Raw genomic sequence first — 21,438 nt, 5'->3', positions numbered from 1 at the left:
CCAAACTTGCAGTCTTTAAAAAAAAAAATTTTCCTTCATTGTTTTTCTCCATCTTTCTTTTCATTTCCTCCACTTGTAAATTAATTTCGCCTTAAAACTTTTTGGTTTAGTCTACATTGGTGTTAGTTACTCTTTTTCTTTTGCTAGTGTTCTTTTTATTTAGTTTTTCCTCAATTTTACAAGCTTTGCTTCTGTTTGTGGTAATGACTGTTTGCCCTCCCTAACTAGGTGATACCTGCAGTCCCAGGCCAACAATTTGAACACATGACATATAGATACAATTTGTTCATGTTTATTATCTCAAACTAGCCGTGATACACAGCTGCTTCTCATTTTTGCAAAACATCAGAGACTTGCATCTATTCCCTCCATCATTCAGCTTTACTTAATATTGAAAACCTTCTTTGCCTTTTCAATTGTTTTCTCATCCGTGGGAGGCTTTCTCTGGCTGCCAGGCTGTAGGAACTTCTTCACATTGGGCAGGCTGCTGAGTCTGCTCTTCAGGGCCTGTAATCCAGAAAACACAGCCTGAGAGTCAGAACGGCTTATGTGGACAGTCGAAAAAACTCTGAGCCCCTCCCAGAACATGACCAACTGCATCCTTACAACAGCTCCAGTGTAGACATGAGAAAAATGATAAAACCCTGAGCTGAAACCATAGCTCAGAGTAATGTTCCTTAATATCTCCTTTGACACCCAATTACAATCTCCTCAGGACAATGACAAACCCTGTAGATCTGGTTTTGTGGTGCACAGCACAAAGCACTGTGTCTCTCAGGTGTGAAAGCAGAGACTACCAAAGAAAACTGAAGACATAAAAAAACTGAGTTGGAAATGAAGCCAGAAAAGCTCAAAGTCTAACCAGGAGCAACTCACAGCCAATTTTCAACCTGGAGATAAGGATGGAGTCACTGGGGGATGGAGGACGGCATGGTGGGGGTTGTGGAGAGGGAAGCACAGTGCTGAGAAGTCAGAGCTGAGAAAAGGGATCAGCATGACAGAGACCTGCTGAAACACTGATTGTACAAAGACAGGACACATGAGATGAAAGATGAAGGCCAGAAGCATCCTGCAAAAAAACAGGGGTCCAGGGAGACAGCTGGGGGTCCTGTGTCTTTCTCATTACAAATGGCAAAATATTCTTCTTGGAGTACCAGCCTCCAATCTCCATACTCAAAAGATAATTTTCATGCCTGAAACCAGGGTCCAGTAGCTCAGTTTGGAGGCTTGAGGATGGGCCCTAGGAAGACCACAGGCCACCATTATATTCTCAGAGGCATGTGTGTGCGGCTGCCTCTCTGAGGTGATCTCACCTTCAGCAGGGGGAAAGGGGCCAGAAGGCTGGCGTCAAACTCTTCAATATAGAGGAGAAGTTCCAGCAGGTGAATGTCCACTCTGGTCAGCCTGTTGCCAACAAGGTAGTCTTGTCCATGGCTCTTCAACACCTGCAGAATTAAAGGAGACAGGTTATGAACATAGAGTTGGGCAGGGACCACTGACTTTTCCCAAGTCCCCCAAGGGGTGGCTCTGCCTCTGCCTGGCAGGGATAGACGTGCAGACACTTCTCTAGGCCTGTGATGTAAGAGGGAGAGGGAGAAGTCAGGCAGGCAACCTCCTCTTTAAAGTTCACGTGACCTTTCTCAGTCATTGCCAGTTCCTATGGCCTTCACACCATCCCCCTTCTGTACATTTTCCACCTGAGGTCAGGATTAGCCCTGACACATCTTGTTCTTCCTCTTATTTTAAGCTGACAGGACACTGGAATGTCAGGACTTTCCTCTCCCTGTCCTCTGTTCAATCTCTCTTGGACAGAGGCTCTGCCTGCAGGGAGCATCAGTCACAGAGAACATCCCCTGTCTACATTCTCCTGTCTGCTCTCCTCAGGTCTCTGGAATCTGAAGTACACCCGACTGAACTACAGCACATCCTCCCCTTTATAGCATTGGCTCTGACTCCCATCCTTCACTGTGTCATGATTGACATGCTGAATTGCACAGGGTGATCTGAGTTGGAGTCTGTAAGTAACATTGTACTGATAACACATGAATGTTGACAGATGAGCATACCAACACCATATGGTGCTAATCTTGCTATCTGATTGGCAGCTATGTATTTATTTAACATTGATTTCAACATTTCTGGTTGTGTGATGATTGAATAATGACACTGTCTTAGTTACAGTCATATGACATTTACTTAAATATCCCAGCAATATGAAAATCACAGATAACCACAAGGAAAAGCACTTCTAAAATCATGAGCTACAAGTAAAGAACTATAAAAGGCTTTGTGATCACCTTCTCACACTGTACATGTCTGCAGAGAAAAATATAATTAGCACATCCAAAAACAAACGGAAGCCAGGCACAGTGGCACACACATTTAATCGCGGCACTCAAGAGGCTGAGGCAGGTAGGTCTTTGTGAGCTCAAGGCCAGTCCACATAGACAGTTCCGGAAGAGCCAGAGCTACATAATATAGAGAGACCCTATTTAAAAAAAAAAAAAAAAAAAAAAAGGAAAACGGAAGAAAAACTAAAAATACAAAAGTAAGCATCAAATGTTCTCAGTACATAGTTCATTGTGTACATGGAGGTCATGAATCTCATACCAGAGATGCTGTAACCTGTGATGGCTGGACATTATGTTCTAGAAAACAGGGCCTTGACTCCAGATGGCTCTGTGAGAACCTGATGGCTCCTAAAACCCTGGCAGCTTCCACAGAGCAGAGACAGCAGTGAGTGAATTTTCAGTGAATGGATAAAAAAATAAGGTGATGCTTTGTAACATGGGGGTCACAGTCACTTCTCACAGGAACGTGTAGGATGCCCTTATCCTCTAGGATCATAGCTCTGTTCTTATCTTTTACTTGACAGAAGAGCAAATAGTTCTGAAGTGTTCTTGATCTTCCTCCAAAGAGAAGCCCTGACTAAGAGAGGCACTCCATGTCACTGACACAGCTTCATTTGCTGAGTGTGCATGGCTCTCCTCCAAGCCCTGCATCTGTGACCACAATTCCGGTAGGTCAGTTTTCCTTAACATCTCTTCATCAGCCTCCTCCTCTCCACCCTCCATTCCTGTCTTTGTCAGGCACTTCTCCTCTGTCTTTGAAGCACTCTCATATTCTCCTGATAGCCAGTCACTCTCTGCCTCGCTGTGTTTTCTGACAGAATATTTTCCCATCTGTGTTTTTCTTGAGTTTGCTCTGGCATTGAAGCCTGTTGTGTTCTGCAGGATCTGGGTCCATCCTGGTGTGGCTCAGTTTCCACAGATCAAGTTCTGGTTGTGGCCATGAACCCTGTTGCATACTGACCCCTAGATTGACATGACCATGCAGGGCTCCTTCACAGGCCATTTTTCCACAGTGCCCTGTGGGGCAGCGGGCTGCTCATGGAAGGTCAGCACTGCAGCAAACTTTCTCTCCCAGACTCTACATTCTTCTGTCCTTGGAACTCAGTGTCCCCTGACTTCAAAGAGCCCACTTACTTTTTCAAAGGCAGGCAAGTACCGGTTTTTGGTCCTGTCTTTTATCATGGAAATCTTGGCTTCTTTCTGGTCCGGGGGACATAGTATCAGTTGCATGATCATGTCACTCAGATCTACAATACCCTCTGTATACATGTCAATCCTGAAAGACAAAATATCCAAATAATCAGGGTATTCAGGGATTCACTATTTTACATTTTAATCTAAAAACCTGAGAAATTTACACTGAAATGTGGTTGCAAGCTTATTCGCCTCTAGTGGGTCGTTATCTTTATATTTAACAGATATATTAACTTTCTCCCTGGAACACCCTTTCCAACCCAATACACTTTCAGAATATTGTTACACATACATGACCCATCCAAAGCCTGAAAAGCATCACTGGCCCAACTAGAGATGGAGTTGTGATAAACTTGTTGGCATCTGAGACGACAACCATCAACTCTACACCAGGCTGTTTCTGTTTCTCCCTATCACTCTGTGTGTGTGTGTGTGTGTGTGTGTGTGTGTGTGTGTGTGTGTGTGTGTATGTGTCTGTCTGCCTGTCTGTCTGTCTGTGTCTGTATCTCTGTGTCTATCCGTCTGTCTATCTGTGTGTGGGTATCTGTCTGTCTATGTCTGTCTGTCTGTCTGTCGGTCTGTCTCTCTCTCTCTCTCTCTCTGTGAGTGTGTGTGTGTGTGTTGACTGTGTCTGTTTCCTTCTGTTTCTCTGTCTCTCACTGTCTGTCTGACTCTGCCTGCCTCTCTCTGTCTCTCTGTCTCTCTGTCTGTCTCTGTTCTCTGACATGATTTGTTCTCAACAACCATGCATGGATTTTCAGAGCTAACAACCTGCCTCCCATGTGATCTCAGCACAGAGCCCTGGTTGAACCACCAGATGGGTATCTGCCCATCTCGCCTTCTGCTGCATGACCCAGAGTCATTCTTGGTCAGTGTTAGAGGTTCTCCAGTCATTTTTCATAAAGCTTATCTGTATGTCCTCCACACACCGCTGCTGGATTCTGGCCTTGTTAACATTTGTCAAGACTTGTCTGTTTCTTTACTCAGTTAAAACCACAGGACACATATGTTCCCTTGTTCTAAACTGTATTTTATACAGTGCTTTTGGAAAAGAGTTTCATTATCACATTTTCACACACTATCGTTGATAACCCATGAAAAGGTGATATTCTGTGTTTCAAAGGATCCATAACAGTCTAAGAACATTAACATGCTGCTAGGAATATTTCTATATAAGCACTATTAAAGCCAAGTCTCTCTTTCCAAGGACATATGTTTCCCACACTGGTGTTGCTGGCTAGCACCACATTTAGCTCTCTAAGCAACTGCAATACTCATACACAGTGGTTTATGAATGAAGAGTTTTGTCACATCACAGTGAGTCCCAGCATGGGTGATACAGTCAGCTTGGCTGCTTTGGTTCTGAATTAACTGCTTCAGGTAATCTTGGTCCATGGGAACCGGTCTCTCTAAGGCTCATTGAGTTGACCAGTCCATAGGACTGGCTGACAATTCAGGTCTTGCTCTGCATTATTCCTACTCCTGGGATGTGGGAAGCAGCTCCTTCCCCCTTACTTGCCTAGGACTCCTCCTCTAGCCTCAAGCCCTGTGTTCTTTGTCCTAAGCTGTGGCTGAGGTCCAGTCACTGAAGCCTTGAGCACCCGGAGTCCTGATTCCACCATGCTCAGGGCCCTTGGACATCATGTTTGCAACTCTGTCCCGGAGCTGTGCTGGCAACATCATCCTCTGCTGCAGTTCCACTCACCTGAACCCACCCCAGCTCCTCTTCCCTCTCCTCCATGGACTCTTCCATACTTGGACTAAGTGTTTATATCAAGAGCCAGCCTGCTCCTAGAATCAAAGCCTGCCACTCTGTTGCTCATTGATGGAGACACCAATTCCTTCCTTTGTTTCCCCTTGGAGTAATAACAGGAAATGTACCGTACAGGGCTCTCTCCTTCACGTCCTTGCCATAGAGGTCGTATTTGGTGGCAATGTAGTTGAGAATTGCTCTGGTCTGTACCATTATCATCCCGTCAATCTCCACCATGGGCACTTGCTCAAACATCAATTTCCCATCTTTGAAAGAAGAAAGGAAAGAGGTCTGTGAAGTGTTCAAGTCTCACTTCTCAGGAACAGAAAAGTTGTATTGAAATGTCTGATCATGTAAAGGAAAGATAAATGATTGGCAGCCAGTCTTTAATTTAATCCCATGTACTTTTAGCTCCTGTTTCCTCTTTGTCTCATGAATGTCTGTTGGCTTTTGAGCTTGGCTCATTCACTGTTATTTCCTATCCAGATACATATTATATCTCTCATGCATGTTTTTGTGTTTAATTCATGTCCCTGGATACGTTTAGAAGATGAGGAGGGACAGCAGAGGACCACCATATAAACAGGACTAAGTAGGGTGTTTGAAATTGTAATTGTGTTCATGATGTTAAGGTGCTGTGTGACAGGTTCCTATGTAGTGAGCCACCATGAATTCCTCCAGCCTGTATTTATTGGGGAACAGTAACTCATCAGTAGCTGTAATGAAAATACTCAAGAAAATCACCCCAGCTGTTTCTCCACCCATGATTTAATCAATGGCCATGTACTTGTATGGCTATTAAACATTGTGGGTGAAATCCTGAGTAAGTGGGTGAGAGTGACCCTGAATGAAATAGCTCACTCTGATGCAGAAATAGGGAGAAAATGTTCACAAGTCACCATGCAAATTCTTGTAGAATTCTGCACCCCACTTTTATCACTGTTTCCATTTTCAGAGCACTCAAGGAGTACAACCACCTACATCTTATCACACTGCCATTCTTGACTATTTCCATCCACCACCCACCACCACTATCACCTTCTGGTAAACCTTCTACTAGGCACCACATTGAAGACATATGAATACTTGGTGTGTTACCTTTTCTTAACTTTTCCAAATCTTCTGGACTTTCTATAAACTTCTCTTCAAACTGAAAGCAGAAAAAGTCAATGCATTCTCATTAGCTCATTCTGTATCATTTGAACATGAGTAGTCTGTGTCTGCAGAAGTTAAAACATGAAGTAGACACAAAGGAGTCTGATCATGGCCACTTGCAAATTCAGATTAGATCCATCAACAACAGGGTGTTGAACATAACGAAGCTGCTCATTCTTGTAGTGTTCCTCCTCTCTGACCGCACTATGTCCATGCTTAGTTCCTAAGAAGAGAGTGATCTCATGGGAGGACCAGCATTGGGAAATGGACTGTTAAGGTTTTGGGCTCTCAGGAAAGCCTGTTAACGTCAGCAAGAACAGAACAGAACTTTCTGTGTCTCCATTATGGCACACGGTATGAGCCCATGATCATCTGGGTTTCTTTCTTCAGGATATAGTTTTACTAATTTTGTGTATGTGTCTTTGTGTATGTGTGTCTGTGTGTCGTGTGTGGCCTTGAACATGTGAGTCCATCCATCTTGGAGGTCAGAGGCCAGAGGTTAGAGGTTCTATTAGAAATGGAGTGATGGGCAGTTATTAACTGTCATATGTGGGTGATGGGAACCATAGTCGGTTGTCTATATGTACAATAAGAACTCTTAAACAGGCAAGCCATTACGGTAGCCCCACATCAAAGTTACTTACAACCTGGGACCACTGTTCTATTTTTTAAATAGTTATTTGTTTTATGTATAAGTATTAATATATTTTTGTGTGAGGATACACAAACCCAATGAAAATTCACTCTGGCCTTTTACATGGGTTCCTGGGATCCAAACCCATGTGGCTTAATTTTTAGTCACCCAGCCCTCTCTCCAGCCCTCTAGAGTAATAAACCACTCTCTTCATTTCACAGTTTAAAGAAACTTTTCAATCATGAAGGTTGAAAATCAGCTTCTACCTTGCTTGGCGAGGCAGTTTGCGGATGACTCCATAACCGCCCGGACTGAACTGATGGAATGAAATGTGAATGTGGACAATGTGCACAGCTTCCAGAGAGCTGCACAGAGTGCTGACGTCATCACAGAGGGCGGCTGAACTGCGATGGGGTTGGTGGGTGTGAGGGTGATGAGGTCAATGGGCAGCCTGTGGGCACATTGAGTCTGGAAGGTTTGAGCCAGGGTCTCTAATAGCCCCTGCCCACTGGCTTCTCAGTCACTCTGGGACATGGAACAGGAAGGCTTCTATGCAGATGCCCCACCCCCTCCTCCTGTGCTGAATCAGCAGTCCAGTGGCTTAGAACATATCCCTGAGCCGCGAAGCTGGCATAAGACACTGGCACCCAATTATTGAATTATTTAAAGCAATCCTCTTGGACTGGCACTAGTGTGTCTCGGTTCTTATGCACCCCTTCATTCAGAAAGGGTTCAGCTGAAGCCCTCCCTATTCTTTTAGGAATGGATGTGTGATTCCATGGCTGAGATAAACATGTTGCCATGACACTGAGGGAAGACACCAAAGCAGCCTTCACAGGACACCACTTCATCCTTCGAGCCTCCTGAGGACAAGATCTCAGGAAGTGCCCCTGACTTCCTCTCAGGAAATGCCAGCTTCTGAGCTGCCCTGATGTGAACTGGGAAGGATTTTTCCCAGTGACACCTCTAGAGGGCAGCACTAAAGCCTACCAGAACTTTCTGCTCTACAACTGGAAAGGAAAACATTTAACCTCAGAATGTTGCTTCCACACCTCACTGGGGCCACTCACACACTTAGCTGAAAGCTCATAGACATGGGGGCCACCTGAAGATGTGGCCTCTGTTTTATTCAGCACCTCTACCCTCCCGACCAGGCCTGTGCATGGCATTTGATGGTCTCTACAAACTGATTACTGAGTATTGATCGGTGTTGACAAGCAGGCTGTTACTGCCTTCTGTGTCAGGTTTCCCATGTGGTGTATATTTTTAATTCAACTCTATTAAGTGTCTCTTGTATAGATTACCCATTTAACATTTTTGGTATTATAGGAGTGTAGAGGGAGGCAGTGTAAGTGCCCATGGAGACCAGAGGCACGGGAACCCTCTGAGGCTAGGGTAACAGGTGGTTGTGAGCATCCGGTGTGGGTCCTCTGCAAGAACAGTATTGGATTTTGACACTGAGCCATCACTTCAGTCTCCTGTCCCCTCTAAACCATTTTTATCATGGGAATTCCTGGGTCTCTGCTGTAAAACTGCACAAGGTGCAAAGAGCCTCCATCCATCAATCACCAGCTCCAACAACCACCAGCTAAAGTCACCCTGTTCACCTCTGTGCCCATCTTCTCTGTGACTCTGACCTTAAAGTCAGAGCTGAGGTGTCACACGTCCCTGTCACAAATACCTCACCGTGAATTTCCAAATGTAAGGACTCTTTTTAAAAGAACAGTGCCATACCTAAAATCACAACATCATCATAATCTGCAATAATCAATTAGTATTGCCTAATAATCAATAATCAAGTTTCTATTCCTATACGTCTCATTATATAACTTGATTCAATGCAAATAGCTAATTAACCAATAAGAAATTATTTGATTTTTTTTTTCACCTGAAAACAGCTTTTAATGTGAATGTGTTCTTTGGCAGAAAGCATAGTAAAATTTTCATTTGTGCAAACCAGTTCATCGTCTTTTCAATATATGAAGATTACCATTTAACATGAAATGTGCACAATTTTGCTAGTGTGAAGTCTTTCAGCTTACAGAAGTATTTTAAACTTATGTTAGGTCCGGTTCCAGAAGCACAATGCACAACCTACCTCCACCCCTGCTGCAGCCAGCAGCCACCTGATGCATTCCATTTTGCCCCGGGCATTGAAGTAGTGGAGCACTGGCTTCCCGGCCATGGCAGCAACTGTGGTTTCACTGACTGTGAAGGGAAAGCAAAGAGGTCAATGCCAGGAAGACTGTGCTTTGGGATGTGAGTAATAACACACTAGAGGAGGGAAGTCTGCCTTCTTCATGGGTAGCTACCAGGAGACCCAGGAGGGTTGATGACTAATTTCTCACCATCAGTGACCACAAACCTGCAATTGCACCAAACAGGTCTCAGCTGGCCATGTGCCTTCACTTTGAGGACATAAACAGAGCAGCCCTGATCCTCTAGTGATGAAGGACTGGAAGCTGTTGACCTTGGACAGCTGAGCCATCACAGAGGGATGAGACAAAGTCCCTCCCCAGTCCTTTGGCTCCTGGGCTGCTCAGTTCAGAAGCTGTCGATGGCTTTATGTCACCCTGGCTGTGCCAAACCCTAGTTCCCCCAGGAGAAGAGTTCGTCTCTAGGTTGCAGTTCTGTTTCCCACTGAACACTGGACCCTGTTCTGTGTTCACAAGAGAGCGGTTGGTGCAGTAACACCACGTAACGGGCAGTTGTTCATTGGAACTTTACTTCATCTCCACAAAGTTATTGGTGAGGAGCTGTCCCTGTCACACGTTTGCAGGAGAGAGGATGTCCATACAGTTCCATGATTAGGAGACCCTGAGAGCACAGCTCAGTTCCTGCACAGTGAGCAGATGTGTTGGGTCCCTGCTGCTCGGGGGCTGGAAAGTCAACATCATGGGTCATGGGTAGTGCTTTAACTTGTGATATGATAGGAAATTTCAGTGTCTGCCTTTAACTAGGTACTCTGTGTGTGTGTGTGTGTGTGTGTGTGAGTGCACATGAGTGCAGTACCTACAAAGGCAAGAGACGTCATCAGATCCTCTAGAGCTGGAATAACCCTGCTCTGAATAGCCCAGTGTGAGTACTGGGAATTGAACTCTTGTCCTTTGGAAGAGCATTGTGTGCTCTTAACCACTGAGCCATTGCTCCAACTCCCTATGGTGTTTCTTGTATGGAAATGTAAGTACTTGGGAGGAAGACTTTACAGTTAGTTACATTATGTGCATCTGCACATGACTGTGCACTCTGGACTGACATAAGATGTAAGAATTGGGTGTTCCTGGGACTAGCTGCAGAACTAGCCTGGCAGTTCTCAGTTGCTGTTTCAAGGCTATTCTACACTGTCAACTTGGACCAGTGATTCTTTGGTTCTGTGAAGCTATCCCGGGCAATGTAGTTTATTAACTAAGTAACCTCACAAAGATTTTATGTCCCTTCTACCCCAGTCAACACAACTCAAAACACTCCTAGAGCTTGCAAAATGTCCTTTAGGGGCACAATCCACTCTGCTGTGAACAACTGCCCTAGTTCTTACTCCCGGGGACAATAGCACAGAAAACAATAACCACACACAATCACCAGGCAAGTTCAGCAGCAGAGTCGGGGAGGACATATGAGGGGTGTGGGTGTAAAACTTACAGGATTCCCTAAACAGCCAGGATGAGTTCAGTCACTCAGACGGAGAGGGGAACAGTTTCAGTTGTGTTAACAGATGGTTGTTTTTTATCCTTTACTTGTTGGTTGGTGTGTGTGTGTGTGTGTGTGTGTGTGTGTGTGTGTGTGTGTGTGTGTGTGCACATGCGGCCTCTGAGTACACAGAGAGGTCAGAGAGCAACCTGGAGAAAGTTCTCTCTTGTCACCATGTTCCAGGTTTGCCTCAGTCCATCAGCCTTGGTGGCAGCACCTTCCTTGAGCTATCTCTCTGGCCTTTATTATCACTTGTTTTCAAGAGTTGTAACGGACACTATCTCTTGGTCACAACATTTAGCATTTGTAGGCAAAGAGCATCTAAACTGTTAGAGACACACAGATAAGAAGGAGGCAGAAGGAAAACTCCTCTGGAAGCTCCAAGTGCCATGTGAGTCCCCTTCAGCTCCAAACCTCTAGGTAGGAAATGACTGATGTTCTCTGGGTCGGCTGCAGCTGCGGCTGCTGCTGGTCTCAGCCCCAGTGCTCTCCCCTCTCCCTGTATTCCTGTGTGAAAGCTGTGTGACTGGAACCTTCAGAAAACAGTTCACATGTGCCCACTAACCCGTGTCCTTTTCCTTTCTCCAATGCCTTCTGCCTGGTTTATATACAAGTGTATTTCTATTTTTAAGGAGTGTGATGGAAGCTTCATGATCACCTGCAGTGAGCAGTTCCCAGGCTAAAGGACAATATGGCTGGAAGGGACTCATTTGGGCTTTGGTCTACATGGGCTGAATTCGTGTCTGGACCCCCGACTTAGGGAGCAAGCCCTAACAGAAGAGCAGGCTCTGTACATTACTGCTCCTGAGAATTCAAATCAAGCACCATCATTCCCTCAGCCAGTTTAGGCCAGGGCTAGGGGGAGAAGCCTTCCAGCCTGAGGAGAAAGTTCCTGGCTCTTCTGCCCAGGTGGCCTCTGTCTGCAGGGTCAGCATCCCCCAGCCTCAGCCCTCAGATGTCTGCCTCCATCAGGTTACAGCTGCTCCTCGTGGGCACCTGAAACCTGTCTGCAGCACCTTATAAAGCTCTGGTCAGTTTTGTCTTTTCTTTTTGTTTCTCCATGAACTCTAGTTTGCCCTGGACAGCCTCAGTACTGGGGACCTCACAGGAACTCTGAGATTGTGAGGCTTTCAAAGAAGACTTTCATCCTACCTTCCGTGGGTTGCAGTTACTCCACATCTTCACTGAGGCTATGGCCTTGCAGCCTTATGGTGAATTGTACCTTATAAGTGACATCTCTGCTGAGCTGTGTGGCTCTCTCTTTAACCTCCCTGTTTTAGAGCTGCATGAATTAAGATTCTGCTAGCCTTCTTCATATTCGTGATGAATGCTTTGAACCTTAGCATAGGATTGGCCACATAACTGCTTAGTGTCAGAGTTTGTATTTAACCTCGTTCTTCTACAGACTCATTTCTTCCTGGCATGTCTTCTTACAGGATTTTAAACTGTTTTATGGTCTACAGTTCATTCCCTCCTACACACATCTGTGATCACCGAGTTAATAAGTAGACAACTTCTCCCTGGTACATAATGGAAGGTTCAGTCCACAGTCCCCAGATCTCCCAGGGATAAATAGTTCCTCACATATTTCTTTTCCATTTTCTTTCTTGGGCTTACCATTTAACAACAGAGGTTGTGTTGGGCAATTAAATATTAATTAGAAATAAAGTAACAAATCCTAAGTATGAAACCTGCTACTCTGCTATTTAAGCAGAATTATCAAAGCAATTAGAATCCACACAACAGAAACAAATGTGGTAGAAAACCCAACTGGGGATGTGCTTTGGGAGGATGGCTGGGAGAGTCTGGGTAAATATAAGTTCTCACCTGGGAGAAATCTGCAAGTTCTCTGTGAGATTGGCACATGCAATTCAAGAGAAGAACGCTATTGATCTTAGGTTTCCCTAAGAGGACAATCCAGGTTTACTCCTCACTGTCCTGAATCCCATCATTTAGAGTCCCTTGCAAATACATTAAACCCCACCCTTCAGCTCGGTGACTCTGAAGGAGGAGGAGGGAAGAGGGAACAGAGAGAGAAGCAGAAGGAGAAAAAGGAGGAGTAGGAGATGAGGGAAGGAACAGAAGAAGAGAAGAATAAAAACAGGATGAGGAAGGAGGGAGAAAGGGGAGGAGAGGAGGGGTTGGGGGCACGACAGGAACAGAGAAGGAAAAGAGAAAGAGAAATAGCTTGCTATTCGATGTTCAGTCACAAAATAACTCATATGAACCAGAAATCAAACACAGGTAAAAATTAAAGGTAGTGAGAAGTGAATATGATCAAAGTATATAACATACATGAGTGGAAATTACATAATAAAACTAGCTGTTCTGTACAATTAATGCATGATAAATAGAGCACTGAAAAGCCACTTTCCAATGCAGAAATGAGAACATGTCACACAGGTTATAAAAGAGAGAACTGACCTAGTGAGAGTCCAGGCTTCCTCTCCACTTTGCTCCCCAGCTGCAGCTCCAGATGAGTGTGGAGGCTGCTTTAATAAGGTGACCATTCTAACAAGGGGGTGGGGACCAATAGGGAACAGCCACTCCCATGGACTCCCACAGAGTTCAAGATTCCAGAGTTAAACTAGATATGATTGACTAGAAATGAACAAATCAGAGGCAGGGATTAGCGAGTCCCCACCCTCCCTGGAGATCTGGAGTCTTTCAGTGTAGTTCCTACAGTCCTGTAAAGAGCCATAACACATGCTTTTATAAACAACTCTATAGAAACTCAATCTCTCTCTCTCTCTCTCTCTCTCTCTCTCTCTCTCTCTCTCTCTCTCTCTCTCTCTCTCTGTCACACACACACACACACACACGGGGTAGAGAGGTAAGATGGAAGGAAGAAGAAAAAAACTGCATGAGAATCTTAAATACTATGACCTTCCTTAACGGAATCAACCCACAGACCCCTCAGCTATAATAACAAAATGTAGCTTTAATCTACTGACTTCAGGGATAGTTTGTTTGTAGCCCTAAATTACAGAATTAATACATTGTGTCAAGTTCAAGGCTAAGTTGAAGTACAGGTTATACTGCCACCCGCTTATTGTATCCAATGGAGCAATCTAATATCCTGTAATACCATGATAGCTGTCTTAACCTTTGTCCTCTTTTAATCAGGAGCTGAAGGGCAGAAAGGAATTTCACAATCCACACTTAACTTCACCTGGATGACTATCAACAGTCTGGCCCAGCATGCTCTAGAACTCAAGGCAGACTGTGTCCCTGCAGTTACTACTGTGGAAAAATTGCCTTGTCACCATTGGTAAAGCCATTTCCAAGCTAGTGAGAATTACTGTTACTTCCTGTCAAGTTCAGACTCACAGCTCTTATCCACAAACAAGGACATCAACCACAGACTTTACTCACAGACTCACATGCTCATTTGATTTTAGTTATAAACCTTGGTTAATAGATCTTTATTAATCATTACCTGATGACCTGGTTGGCTTCAGAGATGCGTGCCACTTACCCGAGTCTGATACCCTACCAGTGTCCAGGGCTGGCCTCTTTTATCTTGGTATACACTGCTAATTTCTCTTCAACTACAGAATTTCCCCCCTCAAGGGGCGCTGCACTTCTCTAAAAACGGATGACAAACTGCCAGTGCTGCCCTTCAGGGTGATGCTCATGTGCACCAGCACAGGAGCTCAGGTCCAGTCATCAGTCTCAGTTACAGGAATGAGTTTGAACACCACCCATGAAGAGTCCCTGTCACAGGCTGTCAGCTTATGGCAGAGGAAGAAACAAACCCTGTGGGAAGGCCAAGTGTCCCAGGAGAGCAATGGGAAGACTTGCTCGAGAGAACAGGGAGATCTCGAGTGCACAGCAAGGGCTGAATCAGGAGTGATGCTGAGGACTGCTGTTGCCTTAAAACTGAGTCTACTGTCCCAGCCCTGAAAGGAAGGAAGCCCTCAGCTGCGTGCCTGTCCCAGGCCATTTCTCTGGGCTCAGGTTGAGTCCCTGTTCTTCTAGCTGCTGCAGTTTAGTCTTCCTCTGCAGCCCAGGCCCTGCATAAACCATTTCTTCACCTGAGCCTACTCCTCTCCATCCTCTGGACATGCTGTGCTTCCTCCATCACAGTCCTTCCAGACAGTGTGAAGAACTGAGCAAGGAGCCCTCCAGTTCCCATGGCTGGTCTAGAGTGCAGCTCAGGGGGCAGCCTTGAGGAGCATGTGACCAACTTTCCTTTAGTGTTTGGGATGTGTCACCATGTGCACGTGTAAGAAGGACATTCTGGTGGCTCATCATGTGTCCACCACCAAACTAACAGATGTAAAATTGTTTGATGCAGATCCTGGACTGTATCTTCAATAAAAATGGAATGTGTCCTCCAAATATGTTCTTAAAATACCTTGGTCTCAAGCAGAGTTTACAGGGCTGGGAGCAGAGCTGGGTGGTACAGTTTATTTCTCATGCTCCCAAGAGCCTGGGGTAAAGCCCAACATGGAAAAGAGAAGTTCAAGATAAGAACCCCCAAAATCTCTTCCCCAGCATGACAGTGAATGTGGGCATCAACACCCCTTGGTGCCCTCACTCTAGGCTGTCTCTCTTTGCCTCTTAAAGTTTGTGCCTTTGAAGAGTGCTAGCCATGTCTTTTGCCCTGTCTTGGGTGTTGTGGAGAGTTGATGAATCTAAGGCTTACTTTGTCCTTGCTCATGAGTGAACTTGGAAGGACCAGTCTGAGGTTGAGACCTGGGCCTCAAAGGAGGTAAGGTTTTGGTTCCTGGGAACTTGGCTTTCCCTGATGAAGAGACTGGAGTTAACATTCCCAAGGTCGCTATGCTCACCCACTGAAATGCTCTTGAGATACCCTGTGTTTCCTTTTGGCAACGTTGCTTGATTAGCCTCCTGCTGACTATCCCATATGTGACAGTCTCTGTGACTCTGTCCATATGTGACAGTCTCTGCTGACTCTGTCCATATGTGACAGTCTCTGTGACTCTGTCCATATGTGACAGTCTCTGTGACTCTGTCCATATGTGACAGTCTCTGCTGACTCTGTCCATATGTGACAGTCTCTGTGACTCTGTCCATATGTGACAGTCTCTGCTGACTCTGTCCATATGTGACAGTCTCTGTGACTCTGTCCATATGTGACAGTCTCTGTGACTCTGTCCATATGTGACGGTCTCTGTGACTGTCCATATGTGACGGTCTCTGTGACTCTGTCCATATGTGACAGTCTCTGTGACTCTGTCCTTATGTGACAGTCTCTGTGACTCTGTCCATATGTGACAGTCTCTGTGACTCTGTCCATATGTGACAGTCTCTGCTGACTCTGTCCATATGTGACGGTCACTGTGACTCTGTCCCATTCCTCTCCTAACAATAGTATATAGGATGCTGCACTTTTTAACAAGCTTCCTTGGAATAGGACACAGCTTGTATAAGACCTCCTCATTCCAACCTTACCTGTCTCTTTACCTTCTGATCCCCTCATCCTCTCTCTCAAGGACCCTGTCACTGAAGAATGACCTACTGGCCCAGGTCAGAATCTCATTGTTATTTTCTGATAACTTGATTGAAGTTAAATATTATTTGCAAGTTAATGCTGTTTCTCTCTCAACATATGATTTCCCTCAGTGTCATATGCAAGAAAATGTAGCTTGAGTCTTCCTAGAGATTTCTATAGTAAAGTTTTTAAACTTGTATTTCTTTCTTCTCAATCCAGGCCCTCTGTCCTTCCTCCAAATATTTTTATATCTGTTCTTTTTCTTTCTTTGTCTTAGTTCACATATACTAGTGGTGTGCCTGCGTGTATGCATGTGCATCAGTGTGTTCCTATTGTCCACAGAGGAGGGCTTCAGGCACCCTGAACCTGGAATCACAGCATGTGAATTGTCGGGCCTGCCGACAGTCAGCTGGGTAGCTGGGTGGAGGCATGCGGATTGAAGAGACGATGACGAAGACAGAAAAGAGTCGAGAGGTCTGCCGGTCAATGCCAGACAGCCCTGAATTTATTTCACAACCAGCTTATGTACAGTCTTGAAGGACAGAGTTAGAACAATGCTCAGCACAGGCATTCAACCACTATCTATCCTGCCTTGTGTCAAGGAGCAGGCAGTTTATTTTCTATCTCAATGTACCTCTGGCTGGCATCAGCAGCCTGCATCTAGCTAGATATTATGTTCCTTCTTGTGGGCTAATCAGGACTTTCTCACAGCCCTTTAAGGAGGCTCTGTGGGCTAATCAGAACTTTCTCACAACCTTGGAGCAAACAAGCTTGAAGTTATAGACTCAGAATAGACTTCATATTCAAACTGGGAAACTGAGTCAGTTGTGGGCTCCCACAGTGAATGCTAGAAGATGAACATGAGTCCTCTTTTAGAACAAGTGCCCTTAACTACTGAGCTGTCTCTCCAGATTGAAGGACACGGTTGCACAACAGTGGCACATGCCTGTAATCTCAGCCCATGGCAAGCAGAAGCAGGAGGGGTCAATTCAAGGCCAATCTGATCTGTGTAAGGAGTTCCAGGCCACCTAAGAGTGCAGACAAAACCCTGTCCCCAAAGTATAAATACAAAATGAAGGAACTTTAAAAGGGGGCCAGAGAGATTGCTGCTCCCAGCAATGAGAGTTGGATCCCAGCACCCAGGAAGCTCACAGCTACCTATACCACCATCTCCAGGAGATCCAGTGCCCTCTTCTGCTTCCATGAGAACCTGCATCCACAGGCATCAGACATACCCAGAGACACACAAGAAAATAATAATAATAATAATAATAATAATAATAATAATAATAATAATAAGCCAAGGGTAAAAAAGAGGGCTTGGGATAGAGGATAGTGGTAGAGCATGTGTGAGGGTGGAGCTTCAACCTCCTGCTCCACAGAATGAAATGAAAAGAATGGCCAGTCTGGCACAGGATTCACTTCTTTGTATATCAATTCAACTGACTCTGTGTCTTAGGCTGCATTAACTGTATGTGAAGAAGTTGGAACTCTTGAGTTCAAGGCTCAACTGCTCACTAACCCATGCTCACTGACTTGTATTTGAGTCCATTATCTCAGAGGGAAAGCTGAGCTCCTAACACTGATAGTGTGAGATGTAAATGTGCATCATGGAGCACAATTCCCCAGGGCAGCTAGGGTTAGGATACATTGTGTGTAGAATTTGCATGGACAGAGAGAAGTTGCACATGCCCACAGATCCTAAGAATCCCAGCTCCTGGGCCCATAAGGTGGGAGTGAGCAGGTCATGGAGTCAAGGGAGTGCTTAATGTTCTGGAGGAGACTGGCGTAATTTGGAGATGGCACATGCTTGACTCTGCCAGGTGAACATGGGCCTCAGAGATATTTGTGACTGCGATTGCCATTCTTTCTCTGTCCCTTCCCTCTGTTCTTCAGAAGCAGTGTGAGCATCTCCACCCCAACTCTATCTCCTAGCAGGTTTAAGACCAATCTTTGTCTTTCAAAGGAATTGGAATCTAAAAGTAAGAAAACTGATTCCAGAATCCTCCAAGACACCAGGTTCTGGCTCTGGTCACACCTTCTGTCTACCAGCTTTTTTTTTTTTTTTTTTTTTTTTTGGTGTTTCGAGACAGGGTTTCTCTGTGTAGCTTTGGAGCCTGTCCTGGAACTCACTCTGCAGCCCAGGCTGGCCTCGAACTCACAGAGATCCGCCTGCCTCTGCCTCCCTAGTGCTGAGATTAAAGGCGTGCGCCACTAACGCCTGGCCCTACCAGCTCCTTCTGATGCAGTGGTTGAGACGCCTCAGCTGCAGCCTATGAGCAGAACTGCCTGCATATGCAGTGGAGGATTCATCTGCACAGGCACTCGGATATCAACTGTAGGGGAGTTAATATCACACACACACACACACACACACACACACACACACACACACACACACACAGAGGTTTGCACACATAGTCCAGGAAGGCAGCATGGACAGATCCTTAGACCTTGTCAGAAATCCAGCTCCAGGCCCCACCCTGTAACACAAAATCTAAATGGTCTTTTAATTAAAAAAAAAAACAAACCTGGAGCCAGATATTGGGGTAAATGCTGAGAGATCAGAGAGACAAAGGAACAAGTCACTGCCACGTCTCACCTCACCAACTCATGAATCTTCTGACTGAAATCCTCTGAGTCTTCAGCCAGAAGGCCTTCAGCCAAAGAGGGCCTTAGTTCCTGTCTCCTCACGCCTTATATACCTTTCTCCACCCAGCCATATCACTTCCCTCCTAGTGCTGGGATTAAAGGAATGTGACTCCCAAGTACTGGGATTAAAGGTGTGTGCCACCACTGCCTGGCTCTGTTTCTCTCCTAGACTGAGTCAATCTCATATAGTCCAGAGTGGCTTTGAACTCACAGATCCAGACAGATCACTGCCTCCTGAGTGCTAGGAATAAAGATGTGTGCCACGACTGCATGACCTCTATCTAGTAGCTTGTTCTATTCTCTGATCTTCAGGCAAATTTTATTAGGGTACACAATATATCACCACATTTCCTCTTTTTTGTCTAAAATAATAAAAGGTTATAATTAGTACAAGAAAAACTATATACAATATATACAGTCAAGAATTACATTAACAATGTCCAGTCCATTAACATTTGACAAATTCAGAGAAAATACTCCATAATTTATCCTATTTTGGTGAGTCCCAATTGTTGTACCTAATTCACGTTCTATCCTAACTTGCATTACCAACCCAAAACTATCTTTTGATGTCTTTCAAACCTATACACTTTACCACCCAGGCCACTGAACCACTTTGACGTGACACCTAGGTAACTTTTGTTTGGATTAGAGTTTGAAACTGCTTTTACGTTGCCCAGTTTCCCAAGTAACTGCCCAGTGGTAGCACTCTAGTGGAACACCAACCTCTCCAGATGTGCAGATGTTCTGTCACCTCCCACCCCCGTCGCTGTCGTCCCACAGGAGCTCCTCCCTATGGCTGCCTACTCAGGTTGGAAACCCTCACTTGCTTCCATGGGTCATGGTGTTTGTCATGTTCAAAAGCCCAGGATCATGTTTTCTCCTTCCTTCCAATTTGATGATAGCTGTGTGGGAGGATACATTCTTCTCAGCAGCCCGTGGAAATTCCTCCAAAACTGAGGACATGTTAAGGCACTCTCTCAACAAATATTGGAAGTTGAAATAACCTGTGTATTCTATCTGACCAGGATAGAAAAAGATGGGTATCAATAGTAATAGAAACTGAACAAAGTAGGCAAACTCATGGAGACTGTTCAACACAGTATCAGATAATAATTTAATCACTATGGGATCAATAAGGAAATAAAGGATTCCTAGAATTGAATGAACATGAAGGCACAACATACCAAAATCTTTGGGATATAACGAAGGCAGTCCAAAAGGAAAGCTTATAGTGCTCAGTGCCTACATCAAAAACAAGTGATCTCAAATTAGTAATTTAATGATGCATTAAATTTAATAATGATTTTACCCTTGGAAAGAAAAAAGAAAAAATCATAACAACAGTAGAGAAGAAGAAACACCCAAAATCAGGGCAGAAATTAATGAAAAACAAACATTAAAGAGTACAAAGAATAGGTCTGGAGAGATGGCTCAGAGGTTAGGAGCACTGCTGCTCTTCCTGAGGTCCTGAGTTCAATTCTCAGCAACCACATGGCAGCTCACAACCATCCGTAATGAGATCTGGTGCCCTCTACTGGCCTGCAGGGATATATGCAGACAGAACACTATATATATAATAAATAAATCTTTAAAAAAAAAAAGAAAGAAAGAAAAGGAAGGAAGGGAGGGAGGGAGGGAGGGAGGGAGGGAGAAAAAAAAGAAAGAGAAAAAGAAAGACAAAGAATTACCCTGGCACACACTTTTAATCCCAGCACTCAGGAGGTAGAGCCAAGCAGATCTCTGAGTTTGAGGCCAGCCTGGTCTACAGAGTGAGTTGAAGGACAGCCAGAGCTACAGAGAGAAACTCTGTCTTGGTGGGGGTGGGGGGAGCTCAAATTTGAAGCCTTGAGTATTGGACAGTTTCCTCTTTTTCTTTTTATAGCTGAACATTAATTTGGCATTTTAAGAAAGGTCACCACTATACCCTAATATTGTTGTGTGATATTTTGATTGTGTTCTGACAAATAAAGCTTGCTTGAAGTCAGAGGGCAGAGCTAGCCACTAGCTGACCAAAACTAACTATAGAGGTTTGGAGGACTGTAAACAGAGAGGAGACAGGAAGTGGTAAGGCGGGGCTGAGAGAGGATCTGGTCTCTTTTGGACAAATAGAAGGAGTAGGAGGCAACTGGCGGCTGCTCCCTGCTCCTCTGGTCCTTCAGGTTCTTACCCTGATATTTGACTCCCGATTTCTTATTAATAAAAATTAGATTAATGCTTCACCAATACACAACATTAACCATGCTTTAATTACCTTGCATCTGTGTGCATGTGTCAAGGCAGCATTGCGAAGGTCAACTTTGGGGAATCAGCTTTTTCCTTCCACCCTGTGAGTACTGAACTCAGGTCATCAGTCTTGGCAGCAAGCTTTTAGACACTAAGCCATCTCCCTGGCCCTAGTCATGCCTTTTGTTAATGCTAAAAAGAACACGGAAACTCCATGAAATACATCAGATCGTTTTTTGTGGCTAGCCTGGGCTGGCCCGGGGCTTACATTTCTGCTCTAGGAATCACAAAAGAGCTATAGGACCTGGGCAAGCCACCATCTCTC

At 44.9% G+C, this 21,438-nt stretch overlaps 1 protein-coding gene across 1 annotated transcript; it reads right to left on the bottom strand.

Moving 5' to 3' along the window:
- Window positions 1-276: 276 nt before the first annotated feature.
- Window positions 277-13,344, bottom strand: LOC102926274 (glutathione S-transferase A2-like). Its single transcript, XM_042281401.2, has 7 exons — window positions 13,199-13,344; window positions 9,186-9,295; window positions 6,397-6,448; window positions 5,432-5,564; window positions 3,486-3,627; window positions 1,314-1,445; window positions 277-507 (listed from the first exon to the last, which is right to left on the bottom strand). The coding sequence occupies exons 2-7, from the start codon at window positions 9,270-9,272 to the stop codon at window positions 382-384; spliced, it is 672 nt and encodes a 223-aa protein (XP_042137335.2). The 5' UTR covers window positions 9,273-9,295; window positions 13,199-13,344; the 3' UTR covers window positions 277-381.
- Window positions 13,345-21,438: the final 8,094 nt, after the last annotated feature.

The sequence above is a fragment of the Peromyscus maniculatus genome, chromosome 7 (genome assembly GCF_049852395.1).
Source record: "Peromyscus maniculatus bairdii isolate BWxNUB_F1_BW_parent chromosome 7, HU_Pman_BW_mat_3.1, whole genome shotgun sequence".
Taxonomy (NCBI): domain Eukaryota; kingdom Metazoa; phylum Chordata; class Mammalia; order Rodentia; family Cricetidae; genus Peromyscus; species Peromyscus maniculatus.
Note: the sequence above shows the minus strand (reverse complement) of the source record. Positions and strands in the feature narration are given on the sequence as shown.

Coding starts and splice junctions, on each gene's coding strand:
- LOC102926274 (XM_042281401.2), bottom strand. CDS start 9,272: ATGGCCGGGAAGCCAGTGCTCCACTACTTCAATGCCCGGGGCAAAATG. Junction 1,446..3,485: donor ACTTGCCTGCCTTTGAAAAA/GTAAGTGGGCTC, acceptor TTAATTCTGCAG/GTGTTGAAGAGCCATGGACA. Junction 508..1,313: donor CCCCTTTCCCCCTGCTGAAG/GTGAGATCACCT, acceptor TCTGGATTACAG/GCCCTGAAGAGCAGACTCAG.